The following is a 13,084-nucleotide window of genomic DNA, read 5'->3' as shown; positions in this document are numbered from 1 at the left end:
TGTTTGTTGACTCCAGTACTGTCTTGTTTCTGGAAAGTGGGGGAGGGCTTCCAAAGTGCAGACTTTAGAGAGTTCACAGACAGTCGTAAATTCAGGGAGCTGGAGCTTCACTGACAAACTTAGCACACGAATCAGGGATCTGTAACCACAGCGTGCTCTCAGTCTGCATTGCTCTGCAGATTTGCTTTATGATTTACAACCTGTAAATTCTTTTCATTTCCAACCATTGTACGCATATAAAACTTCTTTAAATTGCTTTTTTATGTTTACAGAATAAAAGACTATAGTGACAAGGTTTGAAATTGTGATTTACCTGTCAATTGCTTCCTGTTAGGAGAAGTGAACCTAGGAAGCAAGTGGGAGGTCTGGCTTCACTGTCTGACAAGCCCCACTTAAGGAGTGGTCTCAGCTCCCTGGCAGGAGCCCCTTCACTAACAGATGCTGAGAGTAAGTACTTGAATACTCTAGGTTTTGTTTTCTCCAGACAACTGTGGCGTTCATTGCTGTGCTGTGGTAAAATACCATGACCAAAAAGAAGCTGAGGAAGAAGGCACCATTATTTCAGCTGACAATCATAGTTCCTCATGAGAAGTGAGGGCAGGAACTGAAGCAGAGGCCATGGAGGAACAATGCTTACTGCTTTGCTCCCCATGGCTTACTCAGCTTCCTTTTTGATAGAACTAGCTAGGCCCACCTGCCCAGGGGCAGTGCTCACTGCTCAGTGAAGCTGGGTCCTGCTACATCATTAGTCAAGATGTCCCCCAGACTTACCTTACAGGTCAGTCTGATGGAAGCAGTTCCTTAGTTGATTATTTAGTCTTCCTAGATGACTAACTTATGTCAGGTTGACAGAAAACAAAAAAACTAGCTAATCACATGTGATAGGATTACTGTGGGTTTTTTGTTTTTTGTTTTTTTTTTTTTTTTTTAGGTTTATTTATTTTATGTGTACACTGTAGCTGTCTTCAGACACACCAGAAGAGGGTGTAAGATCCCATTACATACAGATGGTTGTGAGCCACCATGTGGTTGCTGGGAATTGAACTCAGGACCTCTGGAAGAGCAGTCAGTGCTCTTAACCACTGAGCCATCTCTCCAGCCCGTTTTTTGTTTTTGTTTTTGTTTTTGTTTTTTTCCTTTGGGTTTTTTTTATACACAATCCTAATTTTAATCAGTTGGACAATATTTTGTTATTTTCCCAGGCTAGCCTTGAACTCGTGATCCTCCTGCCTCTGCCTCCTTCAGCAAATCCTACCGGTGTGCGCCACCACAACCGGCTGTTATTTTCATTTCTTAATGTAGTCAGTAGATATCATTTTGTATTCTTTGCTATGCTAATTAAGATATTTGTTAACAAACTGCCTTTTTAACTGATTTAGACTATTGATAGGTGTGTGTGTGTGTGTCTGTGTGTCTGTGTGTCTGTGTCTGTGTCTGTGTTTCAGCTTACAGCTTGACTTAAACTTTTTCAATTTTTACAGATGTGATACACATTCAATACTCCAAAATTAGTCTTGATTTTTCTCTGGCTACAATGTGCATGTCCTTCCGTGTTTTAACATGTTCATTAGCCACATGATCACTAGGGAAGGCAAATAGTGCCCTGCAGAGTGCTGCTTGGTTTGTACTATTGGCCACTTAGGATGAGTATTAGAGGCTGTCCCATTCCAAGCATGTTTCATGGACCTTTAAAATAACCTGATCTTTAAAGGAAGTTCTGGCATAGAGTGATTATCCCAGGACTCACTCTGCCCTCAGGAGCCTACATCCGGGTGCTATGAGTATGAGATCCAGGGGAGAGATTGCTGGCACCATGTAGGATAGCCAGCCTCTTGCACTATGCCATCCTATCATCCCATCCCTACCCCTGGGACAACACTGCTAAGTCTTTAAGAAAGCAGGTGTGGACTTCACCCCATCACAGTCAGTTCAGTGTTTAATCAGCAGGTTAGCTGAAGTAGATCCACTTGGACTTCACAGGATTGGGTTTCATGTATATTTTTATTTTGATGGTTATGTTCTAATAAAGAATAGTAAAATCTGATTTCTCTCCCCACATGAATCCTTTACCTTTTTTACCAATGATAAATACCCAGGGAATGATAGTACATGATTCCAGCCTCTGTTGATTATAATTTATGACTTCTAGGTTTTTCTGTATGCTTAGGGGTATAGATGTCCCATCCAAAAGAGAAGTTGCTGTGGCTTAGAGAATGTTGTTCTGAGTTCCTTTCATGCAAGTATTTTTTGCTGTGCACAGGTAAACGAGGAAGCACGGTCTTGAAGGATCTGAAATTGGTTGGTGAAAAAATTGGATCACTTGGGCTAGGTAAGTAGATTTCAGTCTTAGCATGGTTGTTGAGACCGTCCTCCAGAGTAAAGTCTACAGAGAGAGCCTTCCTGCTGCTGTTTGGCAGATATTGAGGAGCTATCATGTGTCGAGCTCAGCCCTGCTTGAGGAGATGACTACAGCAACAAGCTGGACAGACCTTTGTTTCGTGGTGTTCAGATGATAGTCGGGGAATGCCCTTGGCCTGGGCTTTCAGGGAAGACCTCCAGAAGAGGCTGATCTCGTCAGACTGTAGAACAGAAGGGTTTGGCTAAGAATGGGTTAAGTTGGTGCAGGGACAGGGCTGTCTCTGGGGGCTGTGAATACAAGATCCAGACCACAGGGAGTCATGTCTAGTGCAAGGCTCATACTTGTAAGAGGACAACTGTGGACTGCTGTGTTATTTGGAACAGGTATAAGTAAATGGAATTCTGTGAGAGTTAAAGGGCCAGTGTGCACAGAACTGAGTTGTGGGCACATTGTAGACTGGTGTAACACAGAGACCTCAAGAGACCCTTACTCTCTCACTGACCTGAAGGAAATGGTATAGCCGGGGCACTTAGCCATCTCCTGTCCTCTGTAGATTGATATAATGCTAAGTTGCTCTGTTGTGAGAGCACTGAACTCTAGCGGGGTTAGAGCACTGCTTCTCAGGCAGGCTGAGGAGAAAGTACCACAAACTTGGGCAGTTTGTGAACTTGGGCATGTTGTGGGGCAGTGCAGAGTATCTCTCCTGTTTCTGGACAACCACTCTGGTTGAATAGTAGGTGAAAGATGGAGAGGTTTATGTAAAGATTCCAGCTATAGCCCAGACTTAGGGTAAACTGTGCCTTTGTTTCTCCTCTGTTAAGTGGAACCAATAACATGCACCTCAGTTTAAAGACTACACAGGATGTTACCATGTCTACATGCACAACAGAACAGAGCCTGGCTCAGGGCCTTACATGCTGCTTTCCTTTGTCTTCCATTTGCAGGGTAGATGTTCTCTGAGCTGTCTTGACTCTTGTTCCTTACAGTGCCCTGGAGGCCTCCTGGGTAACTGCTGAGTGGCTGCTGGAGCTGCCCTTCCTCAGGGTCTCCTGGTGGCTGCCTGGCTGGCTTGACTCTGTGGCCTGATCTCCTTCCTCCACATTAGGTGTGATGGAGGAAAGCTCTTTATCCTAGCACCTCAGTGCATTTTTGCCCCTTTCTTTGATCGTGACACCTCAGGTACTGCTCTGTCCCCTCATTCTGACATCATGTTTCACCTTGTGATGGTTCACCTTGTGCCAGGCCTTGGGCTCCCCCTTTTCATCATTCTTGTTTTTTTTTATCAAAGTGTAGTTCCCTGCTCTGCTGAAGATAGCTGAGTGTAGGCTGTTGGAGCAAATAAAGTGGCAGGTCACTTCCCCCTCTGCTGGCATTGGCGCACACCTTGAGTTGAGATTGGCTGTTGTACCAGTGTCGAGTGGCAGCATAGTAGGGCGTCATCAGACCCTATAGAAATAAGTAGTAGTTGTTTAGTGGCTGTCATTTGACCTGTTTCTGTTGTACTGTGCATGGCAAGGTTGTGCACTTGGTGAGGAATATAGAGCTGTGGTACTGGGCTCATGCAGGATAATGTCAGAGTGCAGCTCCCACCCTAGGAAGAAACTGCTTTTGTTATTCAGAGAAACAGCCTGTTTTGTTCTACAGACAGTGTGAGCTTCTCAGTGAGTGTAAGCTTCTAGAGTCTTGACTGAATTACTTAGAACCTTCAGGATTTCTCATGGGTTCTCCTTGGACATGATTTAAATATTGTTTCATGGGAATTGGATTTCACAGGAACAGTTTTAAAATAAAGCTTTTCAACCCGATCTATTTTACGTTAACAGATTAAAAGTAGGCAAATGAGCTGGGCTTGTGGCACACACCTTTGATATTAGCATTTGGGAGGCAGAGACAGAGACCTCTACCTAGACCTCTAAATTTGAGGCCAGCCAGGCTACATAATGAGACCAAGTTAGGTAAATGACCCCTTCTAGAGATTAAAGTCTAGCACAGTGAGTACTGTTGGGATGGTACAGCGACTACCTTAAGTTTTCTAAGACAGTCAAGCTTGTTTGTACCAAAATATTAAAGCAAAAAATACATTAGCAAAAGTCACTGTTCATTTTACATTGTCCACGTTAAGACATGCTATACATTACATAAGTATATGTGATTTATAGTAAAGGTAAAAAGAAACACAACTTTACAAATGGCGTGTTTATAAACACACTTTCCTGTTTACAGCAAGAGTAGTCAACCATAACAAATTTCATAGAGTATTAGGTCAGCTCAGCAAGTCCTGGGAATCCTCTCCAGCACATATCTTATGGTATTTATTATTTTGGTTTTGTTTTAATACTTATGTATGGGCTGCTTAAACCGTGCTTAAAAGCACTGGTTGCTCTTTCAGAGGACCTGGGTTCAATTTCCAGCATTTACGTGGCAACTCACAACTGTCCATATCATAACTAATTCCAGGGGATCTGAGACCTTCCAAGGGCAGCAGCCAAACAGCCTGACACACCTGCAGGCAAAACACCCACACACATGAAATAAAGATTAATTTTTAAAAGTTATGGGCTGGAGGGATGGCTCAGTGGTTAGAGCGCCGACCGCTCTTCCAGAGTTCCTGAGTTCAAATCCCAGCAACCACATGGTGGCTCACAACCATCTGTGATGGGCTTTGATGCCCTCTTCTGGTGTGTCTGAAGACAGCAGCAGTGTACCCACATACATATAAATAAATAAATACATAAATAAATCTTTAAAAGTTATACAAAATGTTTGTTTAGAAATATAAAAAACACTCTTAGCTCATAGGCTAATACTGGTCAGACACAAGAATGAATGCAAAGGAAACAAGTGATAGGCAGGTGTCAGGGATAAAGACTGGGACAGAGCTCATGTACACAGAATGAAGAGAGTCACAGTCACTGGCTGAGCAGCGTGTACCAGGCACATTTAATATGTGCTTTGTTAAATGTACTCATAACTTCAGAAACATGTAATAACCAGGAAGGCAGAGAGCCTCGTGTGTGGTAGCACACTAGTCATTAAATATCTTGAGTTTGAATTAACTACAAATGCCAGAAGGTAGAGAATTCACTTGGTTTAACTCACATCCGCCCTGCTCTCCTGACTTGGTTTCCTCTATTGTATTGTCTTAATTCTTGGAGACAGCAGTCGGTCCTTAGAGGCTCCAGTATATTATCAGCTGTCACTCTTGTTTGTATAATGACACTTGTAGACTGGCCAAGGTTGGGGTTTGTTACCAGAACATTTTCCCTCCTCTCTTCCCTTGAGGACCAGACACTGCCTGCGTTCTCTCAATCCCTTGCAGCCCCTTAACTTTTGTGGCTGGAGATAGAGACAACCTCCTTATTCCAGAGAAGAGCAACCCAGAAACTTGTCCCTGCCTGTTAGTTCTCTTCAGGGACTCCAGTAAAGAGTCTCTGCTGCTCACCCCATGCCATGCCTTTCTCACCTCGCACTGGAGCTCTCATCCCAGTCATCTCCAGCTTTGCCACCTACCCAGCTTTCTAACTTTCATTCTTGCTTCTCCTACACATGGTTCTCCTTGTGAGAAAAGACATCAGGTCATTCTTCTATGCTACCAGCCCATCATGCTCCACAGTGGATGTCTCAGGTGCAGTCTTCATTGTGTCAGGCTTTGCTTCTCTTCAGGAACACATTCTCCTGGAACTTGTCCCTCTCTGCCTTAGATTTCAGCTTAAGCTGCCTCAATTCTTTCACCCTCCATGCTACCTTTTGCTTTGTTGTACAGTGGAGCCTCTCTCTGTGTTAACTGCTGTGCTGTGAGAGACCTCTGTCACTCCAGAGTGACAACTCCAGAATAGTCAACTACTGTAAGAGAGTGCTCTGCCTCCTCTAGGTCTTGAATTCTCCTCAGGTCTGGCCCCATGTTTTGGAGGACCCAGAACAGTATAGGCGGCAGCTCTGAGCAGTTCACTCTCCAGCCAGGGTTTGCCTGCCCTGCAGCCTCCTCTTGTCCCTCAGATACTTCCTGTGCACTTCCTAGCAGCCATTCTTTTCCATTGGGAGTGGTTGTCTTGTTTCTCCAGCATCTTTCCTTGACTGCTCTAAAAGGCATCGCAGTAACAGCCACTGCAGTTGTCACTGAGAACTATAGGTTAGCGCCTCAGATTCTTGTGTATGTGAAGAAGCTTCCGGTCCTTCTGCATTGATGGCAGCTCCTCTTCATGTGGTGACTGCATTTGGAACCTCTTGTTCACCAAACCCTATGAATTCAAAACTTTGTGGTTCGGGCCTGGTTGTGCTCAGACACAACCATGAAAGAACGCCAAGCGCCCTTTTGGGTGATAGGCCCACATGTGCCATTGCCTCTTCACGACTTCTGATTGCTTTTAGAATTTTCGATGAATTGTTGAGTTGAAGGTCATGGCAGTTGGAAATAGGGTGGCTAGAGAAGTTGATGGTACCTTGCTGTTGTGTCTTTTTCTGTTTTTGTGATAATGAGGCTAGAGCTCAGGTCCAAAAACATGCCAGGAAGTGTTCTGCTATTGAGCTCCACCCTGAGCTTTGCTTCATTAGGTCCCAGGGTAGACAGCATCATGGTGAGCTCCTTGATTGAAACTAGAACACAGACAGGGTATTCACTACTTAGGATATGATGCAATGACTTGAACATTTTTTATTATTTGCCTTCGTTTCATGTGATAAAAATACTATTCCTGGGGATGGAAAGATAGCTCAGTGGTTAAGAGTTAAGTGCTGCTCTTGCAGAGGACCAGGTTCATTTCCCAGCACCCACTTGGCAACTCACCACCACTGTAACCTTGGTTCCAGGGACGCCAATACTCTCTTCTCCTTGGGCACCAGACATGCACATGGCACACGTACATACTCTACATGCAGGCAAAATATTCATGCATATAAAATCTAAAAAACATTTAAATACTATTTTGATACTCATGTTTTCATGAAGTAATATTATTCAACAATATATTGTTTTTGGAGGAAACCGCTTATTTAAAATAAGTATTGGGGTTGGGGATTTAGCTCAGTGGTAGAGCACTTGCCTAGCAAGCGCAAGGCCCTGGGTTCAGTCCCCAGCTCTGAAAAAAAAGTATTTAAATAATATATTTAACATGTTCCTTTTTTTAAAACTGATTGCCAGGATCTGGAGAAGATGAGGACTATGTTGATGATTTTAATAGGTAAGAAACACCTTGAGGTGAATATGTAAGTCTTTAAAAACCTTCTGAATACAGATATGGTAAAATTACATTGAGTTTACTTTTGTTTAATTCTCTTTTTTATATTGATTGAAAGTACAGAAGGATAGTTAATCCAGAGTCATGTTTGGGTGATTTTTTCACCTTACAGTACAATCAGATGAGTATGTATGCCGTGTTGGAGGGTTGGCAATAATACAGAAGTGGCTGAGCTGTTGGCCTGTCCCTCAAAACCAAGTCACTGGCTGATCCTGAGGCACATTTTTGTCTTTGGGGATGGGAATCATCTGTGTTTTACTCTAAGCAAACCTGTGTTCTTCAATGTGACATTACTTAACATTTTGTTTGAGGTAGCTTTCTTCTATGAATTGCCTACTAATGGGAAAATAATATATGTTATAAATATGATTAGAAAAGTCAAATTGCATGCCTGGGTATTAGGACAATTTTCTTTTGATTAGAGATTTCTATTTATTACAATAATTTATTGTACCATGTTTCGGAGATAGGAATAGCAGGTGGTGAGTGGCGTTTGAGAAATGCAGGTTTCCCATGGTTTTTTTTTTTTTTTGGTTCTTTTTTTCGGAGCTGGGGACCGAACCCAGGGCCTTGCGCTTCCTAGGCAAGCGCTCTACCACTGAGCTAAATCCCCAGCCCGAGAAATGCAGGTTTCCCATGTTATTTGTCACTGCCACCCTTGTCAGTTTTCTTAGATGATATATATATATATATATCAATCATCTTTATATATATAAAGTTGATGTTTAATGTTGCTTTTGTATGTTACTTAGAGGATTCAATTTCTCTGGAAATTTTGGCCAATGATAGTTGTTCTTCAGAGTTCTCTGTCGTTTTCCCCCTCTTCTAATTAGTGCTAGCCATCGCTCAGAAAAAAGTGAGCTAAGTATTGGTGAAGAAATTGAAGAAGACCTTTCCATGGGAGTAGAGGACGTGAACACCAGTGACAAAGTAAGGTGCCAGAGTCTGTCTGTGTCTGTCCACTCGATGACTTGTGTGAGACCTAGTAAATATATGTGCCTAGTAAAAAATGGTTGAAAATCACAAAAAGTTTGTGACACCTATTCCAAGTCTGAAGCAAACCTTTAAGGGTCGGTGGACTCAGCTGTCTGTCAGCTGGTACCTGTGTTCTGACAGGCCTCAGGGCTTGCTTCTGGTTAAGAGTGGCCATAAGGGATTAGGACTAGAGTCAGATGTTGCCTCTCTAAGGGTCACAGGTGAGGTTCTGTCTCCAGGGGGTGGAGGGGTGGGGTGGTCTTGTGATCATCTCAGGCTACCCAAGGCAGGATAACAAAAGGGAAACAGCCTTGGTATGAGGTTAAAGACAGGAATCCATTGTTAGAGTGAGCACTGGAGTTTTTTACCCAACAGAGATGAGCTGCAGCATCTCTGTTCATAACTTGGGTGGGTCTGCCTTCTCATGTCATGGGATAACTAGAAAATGCCTGAGGCCTTCAAAGAAAGGTGGGTATAGGATGAGTTCTGATTATCACATGAAGAGAAGGCCTTCAAGAAAGGTGGTATTTTTAAAGGAGTAAGCAAAATGCGGTGTAGGCTGTTTTTATTGTATTGGGTTTCTTTGTTGTCTGGTTTGGATATTTTGAGATAGGGTCCTGATCTAAGTCCCTCTCTCCTTCAACTCACTATGTATCAAAGGCAGGCCTCAACCTTGAACCAGGTTTCTTGCCTCCACCTTCAGATGCTAATTGTCTTAGATAAAAATGAGTCTTACATCTCAATTTCTTTTTGTTGGTGTGGTTTATTTTTTTCCATTGTTCTTGATTGTTTTTTAGTTTCTTTTTTGTTCTGGAGGTGTTTTTGTCTTTTGGTTTTTTTAGATTAAGTCTCTGACTGTTCTGAACTCACAGAGATCCGCCTGCCTTTTGCTTCCAAGTGCTGATATTAAAGGTGTGTGCCACTGTGCCCAGCTTTACCCAGTTTCTTTTAAAATGTTAGCACTTAATGACAGCAGGTGAGACCGCGTGTAGTTACTGCCCCAGTATATAAGCAAACAGGTATCATCCATAAAAGTCAAAAACAGTTTGACTATACTGCGCTTTATTATTTTTGTTTAGCATTTGTAATGGAGTTCATGTTAGAGGTCAGCTGCCAACTCATCCTCTTGGTAATATCACAGATTTCAAAACAGATCAGCAGGCCAGCTCAGCAATGGCGCACCTAGGTAGCCAGCTTAGGCTTGGGTTTGATCCCCAGCAGCCGCTAGCGCTAACTACTGTGTTTCAGGTTTCACAACACTCAACACTTTGATCACCCTGATTTAACACAGGGCAGGAGGTCCTAGCCAAAGCAGTCCGGCAAGAGAGAGAATAAGCATCCAAATAGGGAAGGAAGAAATCAAATTGACATTGTTCACAGCAAGCTTGATCAGAATACATAAACTACAGAGAAGTCTACCTTAAAGCTATTGAACTGATTAACAGACTGAGCATAGTACAGTATCATGCAAAGTCAGCAGCATTGCTGTGCTCCAGTAGCACATTTGAAAGAAACAAAACCCAAGCCTATTTGCTCTGTCCTCCTTGCTTTAACTAAGAACTAAAACCCCAGCAGACTGACATCTGCCGTAGATTATGACAAATCATTTTTACCTATAGTTCCCCCACTTGTCTCCAATCTAAAACTAACATTAATACAGTATTCAGTTGTTTTGCAAATAAAATGGATTACCCTATTGAGTTCATTTTTTAATAACGATGTGTTAAAAATAATACAGATCCAAAGGATTTTGGATTTTGTAGTAGGTGGGTTTTTACTTTTTTTTAAAGAACTATAAACTTTAATTAAGGTTATATACAATAATTATAATTTTCTTTGTGACAGTTGTATACTAAGACTGCTGTTTGATCAAGGGAGAGGAAGAGGGTGATTTATTTGAAGAGATTTTGTTTTTAATATTTCCTGTATCCAAACAATGACAAAGAAAGATTCAAAAGACCAAATGAGCAGAGTTAAGAGAGTGTCACAAAGTTTGCAAAGACTTGTTCTCACCCAGTGTCCCTGTCCCTTATAAGCCATCTCTAGTCGGGCTGGCCTCTCTAAACAGGCTACAGAAGATAAATTACAATTTTTAAATTGTATATTTAAATTCTAGCAATATACAGATTGATTCTGACTTTGCTTATACTGATTTTTCTCTTTCTTCTGGACAACAAAGCTCGATGACCTCACACAAGACCTGACTGTTTCCCAGCTCAGTGATGTTGCTGACTATCTGGAAGATGTTGCATAGACAGGAAAAGGAAGTATTCTGATCAACAGAGGACGAACGACTCATTGGCTCCATTTTCCTCAGTCACTTTTGCTGGAATGTCCGCTCCTGCTGGTGCCTTGCATTTCAAAAAGACTGCAGATATTTTTCAAAGTTAACTTTTCAGTTTGGTAAACAAATACTTCCTATATGAGCGCACGTCTAGGAGATTTAACGTTCTTACCTTGGTTTAGCTGCACATCTCCAAGGACGTCATCTATGGTCAGGCTCATTACAGCAAGGGAGCCCTGAGCATCAGTGTTAAAGAGCAGAGAGAGGCTCAGGACAGCCATGCTTTGTGCACTGTGTGACTGTGGCTGCTCCAGGGTTCTCTGAAGCCTTAGCATTAGCTATGGAGAGCTCACCCACTTAGTATCAGGCGGGTTAGCCCAGAGTTGGTGAGCTGACCTATAAATCCATGATGCTAAAGAGTATCAGTACAAGTTAAATCGGGTTTATAAACTTTATTTTGTATCTCCTTCCATTTGGAAGGTTTGTTAGACCATTAAGGTTATATTAAAGTACTCTGTACTTAGTTTTGCTTGTTTTAAACTAGAAATTGTTAGTACTCTTAATTCATAGACTTGTCAATAACAGTTACCAGTTAAGGTCACATTCTTCTTGCTGTCTATTAAGCAGCTGTAGTCACAGATTACTTCATTACAGTCTTAATTTATTATTTCTAAAAATGCCTTGAAACATTCAATACCAAAATGCATCTGAAACCATTAAGCTGTGCTTTCATTTCAGATCTGTAAGTTCATTATATTTAAATCCAAATTGGAGTGAAACAGTAGTAATGGCCTAAGACCATGTATATTCAGTTTGACAAACTTTGTATACTGTACATAATTGCATTGTAGTCCTTTAAAAATAAGGCCAATAATAGAATTTTTGGCAGATTTAATTTAAATCTGTATGTAGTGCTATAGGGATATAGGCCATTGGCATCAATAATGCTGAATTATTTACAATGTGCAAATAGAAACTCAGTCCAATACATGCACAGTCATACCACTTAAAATTGGGAATGTATGAAATTAGATGTATTTTATTTCAATTATGACTATTAAAAGCTACCTTTATTACTAAAAAGAGAAATTGGAAACCATTGATCCGTGTTGAGTGAGTGAGCAGGCGCTGTGGTTTGTGTCAGCGCCACTTTCCACTCCATAGTTGCCTAAGCACAGTGACATTCTTCAGGCTGTGAGTGCAGAGGAAATGAAAACGTAGTAAAGGTTCAGGCTCTCTGACATAGAGTCTGGCTTTTTCACCTAAGTGAAACTGAGCTGTAATCAAGAGGAAGTAGGACAGAAACAGCAGGCGGCCTGGAAAGCCCTGGAGTGCTTGTTCTCAGTCTGCCCCAACATGGCGCTGCCTGCTCTTCGTGCTTTACTCTTAGGAAACAGGATGAAGACGCTGTCTGCTGTTAGAAACTGCACTGCCCTGTGTCATCTCTTCAGCAATGGGATGCCCTGGGGCCACTGAGCCTCTGCAGTCTGGATTGAATGTGTGGTTTAATATTTGGTGGGCACTGCAGTTAGTGAACTGACCTGCAAGCATGGCAGGATGTGGCTTTTTACATTTGAGGAAGACTTTCCAACAGTCAAATGTGAAATTCGTCACTTTCTATTACCCAGTGACTGACCTTTTGGTAAGTCTTGAGAGGATGGAAAGAAAAAGCCAAACTGCAACTTTGTGGTCACCACTCCATGCAGGTATTGAATACTTGTAAAAAATGTGAAATTCAACAGGGAAGAAGTGGTTTCTACAGTATTCCTTGCTTAGTCATTGTTGACCTGTTAAACCTTAGTGTGTGAAATGACAGGGTCTGCATGTAAAAAATGTCTCTTTGAAAAGTGAATTACAGTGTTGGCTGGCAGTGACGTGTATTTTACAGTGTTTTATTTTTAAATGCTCGACAGGACTTTGCTCTTGTAAAACGCCGTTCATTTAGATGAGCCACTGACTTGCCCCTCATGTATTACCGCAGCTCATGTCGTCTGAAGTCTGTTCACCGTCCTAGAACTGTGTGCTGCAAGACCCTGCAGCTTCTGCACCCTGCAGCTCCTCAAGTTGCTTGTATTCACCTTTCCTTGTCTGAAATGGCTTCCTCACAGTCACACAGGCTGGTTTTCAGTGAAGATGGCACACTAGACTAGGCGCCCCTCTCACACGTATTTTATCCTTGTGTTTGATTTATCTCTGTTGTGGGAGACATGAACAGAATATCATTCACCTAGA

The 13,084-nt window shown here is 42.1% G+C and overlaps 1 protein-coding gene across 4 annotated transcripts in view; it reads left to right on the top strand.

Annotated features, from left to right (window-relative positions):
- Cep43 (centrosomal protein 43) overlaps positions 1-12,722 on the top strand; it is a 30,527-nt gene extending 17,805 nt beyond the window's left edge. For 3 of the 4 annotated variants that reach the window (XM_039090788.2, XM_008758774.4, XM_039090781.2), the window contains 5 exons: positions 335-447; positions 2,261-2,329; positions 7,497-7,536; positions 8,427-8,523; positions 10,748-12,722. In XM_039090788.2, coding sequence (XP_038946716.1) covers positions 335-447; positions 2,261-2,329; positions 7,497-7,536; positions 8,427-8,523; positions 10,748-10,822 — 394 coding nt within the window. In that variant the 3' untranslated portion in view covers positions 10,823-12,722. The remainder of the gene's footprint in view (positions 1-334; positions 448-2,260; positions 2,330-7,496; positions 7,537-8,426; positions 8,524-10,747) is intronic. The other variant, NM_001101008.1, reaches the window with a different exon arrangement.
- The last annotated feature ends 362 nt before the right edge of the window (positions 12,723-13,084 follow it).

The sequence above is a fragment of the Rattus norvegicus genome, chromosome 1, assembly GCF_036323735.1.
Source record: "Rattus norvegicus strain BN/NHsdMcwi chromosome 1, GRCr8, whole genome shotgun sequence".
In the NCBI taxonomy this organism is placed as follows: domain Eukaryota; kingdom Metazoa; phylum Chordata; class Mammalia; order Rodentia; family Muridae; genus Rattus; species Rattus norvegicus.
This window is presented reverse-complemented; position numbering and strand designations above follow the sequence as displayed.